The 4,696-nt window shown below is 35.4% G+C and overlaps 1 protein-coding gene across 1 annotated transcript; it reads left to right on the top strand.

Moving 5' to 3' along the window:
• Positions 1-1,886: 1,886 nt before the first annotated feature.
• LOC306862968 (uncharacterized protein) lies at positions 1,887-4,397 on the top strand. Its single transcript, XM_079406088.1, has 6 exons — positions 1,887-2,010; positions 2,832-2,887; positions 3,007-3,294; positions 3,378-3,410; positions 3,573-3,617; positions 3,712-4,397. Exons 1-6 carry the CDS (start codon positions 2,006-2,008, stop codon positions 3,930-3,932), a joined length of 648 nt encoding a protein of 215 aa, XP_079262214.1. The 5' UTR covers positions 1,887-2,005; the 3' UTR covers positions 3,933-4,397.
• The last annotated feature ends 299 nt before the right edge of the window (positions 4,398-4,696 follow it).

Raw genomic sequence — 4,696 nt, 5'->3', positions numbered from 1 at the left:
CTACCCCCCCCCCCCCCCCCCCCATTTCTATTCTATGCTATTCTATTCTATTCTATTGACTGAATGGCTAGATGACAGAGACCAGTGATGCAGAATTACATGTAATGATCAATTATATATAAGACTCATTTATTAGATTTTGCACTGCTGCGTTGAAGATGGATGAGGCTAAATTCAAAGCACTGACAGACTTTAAAAGATTTGGAAAGATACCTCAGGGTCTTTCCAGACAAGACAAATTTAAGTGAGTGAAGTGACATTCAGCCAAGTATGGTGACACATACTCGGAATTCGTGCTCTGCATTTAACCCATCTAACATGCACACACACAGCAGTGAACACACACACCGTGAACACACACAGCAGTGAACACACAAACACATGAAGCTTTGTATTACATTTACATTACATTTATTCATTTAGCTGACGCTTTTATCCAAAACAACTTACAATTGCTATATATGTCAGAGGTCGCACGCCTCTGGAGCAACTAGGGGTTAAGTGTCTTGCTCAGGGACACATTGGTGTCTCACAGTGGTTTCGAACCCGGGTCTCTCACACCAAAGGAATGTGTCTTATCCACTGCGCCATCACCACCCCATTTTTTATTATATAAAAATAGAAGGTACTTTGGCAAAAGTGGTCAGCACGAAAAAAAGTGCCCAAGAAATTTTTGAAGAGCTCCACAGCAGCCCAATAGGTGCTGACTGTGGCATTAAAAATCCCTGGATGCCATAAACAAGTGCTTTTATTGGCCTGGTATGTCTGTGGACATAAAAAAAAATGGGTGAGTTTAATATGTGAATCCTTCGTCATGTTTTCGTTCATGATTCCAGATTCAAGATTTTTATTCGTCGCATACACAATTATAGAGAGTATAACCAGCAGTGAAATGTAAGGTTCATACATCTATTATTCCATCAAAACTGATTTGATTTTAGGTCAAACACTGTGCTGCTTGTCAAAAAAGACAAGTGCTTCTCTGAAGAACCCAACAGAATATACCCCTATCGTGGTAATTCATGTTTTTATGAAAAACACAAGGAATATTTTTGTTACAGCTATTTTATATAGTAAACATGACTGTTTATTAGGTGACACAGCATTGGGATATTGTGGGGATGGATTTAGTGGGAAAGCTCACACACCAACGAAAGAAGGCTAGTATACCTGTGTGATGGTAGATTACTTCACAAAGTGGTGTGAGGCTTTCCCACTGAAAACCAAAAGTGCAGAGGAGGTAACAGCCTGCATAGAAAAATTGTTCTACAAATTTGGTGCCCCTAAAAGACTCCTAACAGATCAAGGCACTGAAGCCCCCCCCCCCCCCATTATGTCTGGTCCACATACACATTTGTACATAAAACTTAACACCAAATCATTGAATGGCTTTAATGTATTCAGCATTATAACTTCATTTCTTTATAGTAGTAACTGTGCAAATTAATATGTGGTATGTTACTTTAGCTACTTAAATCATGTGAAATGATTTTCGCTAAGTACTACAATCTGTTATTTACCAGCTGAGCAAGCAAAACTAAATTTTGTATTAGATCTTTATGCCACCTTAGATATTTGTTATCAAGTTATCAAACAAAACTTTAAAAGACCCTGGAAAGGGTTTATAACACATGTTAATGGCATATCCTAATGACAGGAAGGCAAATGAATTGCTGTAATCATGAAATCAAACATAACATACACAATATACAATATTGTTCTCATATGAACAAAACTTCAAAAGCTAAAAAAATTAAAAGAAAGATCACTGTAGATCGCCACTGACACTGAAACATATTTACATAACGTCAAACTTTCTGTGCTGTGATGATTCTAGAGTGCGCTGATATTTTCAGTAGCGCTTTAACGCGCAACAGGAAACTCATGAATATTCATGTTTGCTCCGCCCAGCGTCACCGAAAATCTCAGACACCGAATATTTCAGAACACCGGCTCTGGACTGAAGGGATTTAACTAACAGTCGACTGTGACATGTCAGGACGAAATGCTGTGAGTATGCAGCTTAATGCTTTTTGGACAGAAGAATTTGATCCTTCTGGAGATCTAGCCTACCACATGAACTGAATTTAATACGGCATACTGCAGACTATTATGTATAGTACTACGGTGGTTTCACTTTCAATACAAATTTTGGACAAAACGTGTATTTGTGTAAGTGAATATTTTCAAATTCACCGTGGTTCGAAGGTGGTGCAAGTATTTTTGTTCTCTCTCTCATTCAGATACCTCAAATGTGTCAACTTGTTGCAGCCTGCTGTTACGATTCTTACACAGCAACAGCTATTCCTATTAAACCTGTCTGAAGCGATTGAATACATCTTTGGTTCATAAAGAGATTAGTTTAAGAAGATATTCCTAAGAAAATGCAAATAAATATTAATATGATTAAGCATCCATGTTTTCTTACAATTTTGTCAATGTGTCAACTATCTTTGTGCAAAAGTTTTTTTAGTTTTTTTTTTTAAACAGAGCTTTATTATTTTAAAGCTCCCAAAAGTGCACTTTTTCCACAATTTATCTGCCACTCAGAGTATGTAATGGTATAAAGGGAATCGCATGTAATTTGTTCAGTTAAGTAAATAAGGTTACTCGTCCAGATAAAGTCGCTCTAAATGTGTAGGTGGTTTGAAATGTTTTATATCAATCTTTAATTTCAGTTTAAAACAAGTTAAAAAGATTTCCCCCTCAAAAGCCCTATATACTGGTCAAATTAAGTAGGCTATCATCAGGACAAGCAAATCTTATATAACTGGTTTTCTTTAATGGCTATGTTTCATAAATATATTTAAATATACACCTTTTACCTGCAGGTCAACAGGCATCTCGTGGGTTCTCCTGCTGATTCCTTTGAGCACGGCAAATAGAGGTAAGCACTTTACACAAAAGTAATGCAAGTTTGATTTCTTACAGAATTACCACAATTTAATATCAGGTCATATTTATTGTTCCTAACAAATAATTTAAAGTTCTGTTCTTTTTATTGAGGTTTCACAAAGTGTAAGGGCGATCACACAACATTGTTCTGTCTGGACCCAAAGTATCAGATCGAGGGCAAAGCGGAGATAAATGCACTTTGGAAAAAAGATTCTGGTGAAAGAGTGATCTGGAAATATAACGGAGACAGCAAAAAAGGAGATACTTTCATGAACAGGACAGTAAAGTTGAATGATGATTTATCCCTTTCCATTAATGGATGTGATCAGTCAGATCAAGGCATATACATTCTCTGTATCGATGGAAAACAGAGCTGTGAAGTTACGCTATTTGTCAGAGGTAAATAAATCATTTTCCAAATTAATATTTTTATAAAAAAATATTTTATATGTCATTAAATGTGTCATAAAATATGTTTACAGACTCAAAACAATGTAAACAAAAAACATCGACAGGTTTGTAAACTTTTTTTTTACTGTTTTTATTTCTGTAGAGTCTTGCTGACACAGGGATTAATATTTTAGTATTTTTTTATTAAACTGTTTCTTAATGCTTTTAGTAAGATTAATGAATTGAGTGAGCATCATTAAACAAAATTGTTTTTTATTTTCCCACAGAACAACCAATTAGAAGCACTGCATTTCCTAGTATGGCAAACCAAGGTATATAACATTATAAACAATAATTATTTTTGTGAGCCATCACTTTGCTTTCTCAGAGTCTTTACCATATGCTTTTCCCCTCTTTCTGTCTTAGCCGCCAAAGATGAAAGACATCTGCAAACTGAGACCAGTCTGCCTAATACTTACATCAGATGGGTTATTTATACATGTTTATGTTTGGCTGTACTTGTGGTCTTCTTGCTGTTTATTCATGTTATTCGTGCATGCATCCCGAAAGAAGAAACAAGTAAAAATGACAAGTCAGTATCTAAACTGCTCAACAATGATATACAGAGTACCTATGCCGGTGTATGATTTTAAATTTAATGTGGACACAACAGCATATCGTAAGGATGAACATCAGAACCAAAATGTTAGGCTCAAAAAAATAAAATTAAGATTTGTGTCAGGACACGGTCACATTTTCATAATTCTTCTGACGTTAGGACAGAAATGTTATGCCCCAATATTCCTGAATTACATTTATCCACCCTTTTTTTCGATATTGGGCAAATTTTCTCTCTCTTACCGTTTGTGGTTGTATTGTGTTTTCTTGGGGCCCCCAAGGACCAATGATGAGAGCAAAGGCAATGCAACTAAAAACAGAAAGAGAAAGACATTTTGCACAATACCAAACAAAAGGCTGGTCAAATGTAGTTCAGGAATGTTGCCAATATATATCTACCATTGTAGAGTAGTTTGTCAAAATATGAAAACAGTAAATATTTGTATATGCAAATTTTTCTTTAATAAAGAAAATAATGACTATTGTTTTACTTTACTTGCATGTGTTTTACTTATTCCAGCAGCACATTTGTCGCTATGATTGGGGTCTGTAAATTATTTACTTAGTTACTTACATTATTCATTTAGTTATAGGAGGCTGTTTGTTGAAACTGAAACTGAATGAAGACAAGACTTTTCTGTAAATTCCATAGCAGGAGCATGTTTTTACCTAACAGTCCAAAAACAAAGCCCAGCTTTTGTCAGTTTGCACATGACATCTGAATTTTCCCCATGGCCTGCAACAACAAGCATGAAGTTGTTCATTTACAATGAGTTCATCACAAATAAACAAT

Source organism: Barbus barbus (genome assembly GCF_936440315.1).
Source record: "Barbus barbus genome assembly, chromosome: 44".
Classification (NCBI taxonomy): Eukaryota; Metazoa; Chordata; class Actinopteri; order Cypriniformes; family Cyprinidae; genus Barbus; species Barbus barbus.
Note: the sequence above shows the minus strand (reverse complement) of the source record. Positions and strands in the feature narration are given on the sequence as shown.

Bases quoted from the DNA above. Each gene is read 5' to 3' on its own strand.
- LOC306862968 (XM_079406088.1), top strand. The intron at 2,888-3,006 runs GTAAGCACTTTA...CTTTTTATTGAG, and splicing joins TTTGAGCACGGCAAATAGAG to GTTTCACAAAGTGTAAGGGC. The intron at 3,295-3,377 runs GTAAATAAATCA...ATATGTTTACAG, and splicing joins AGTTACGCTATTTGTCAGAG to ACTCAAAACAATGTAAACAA.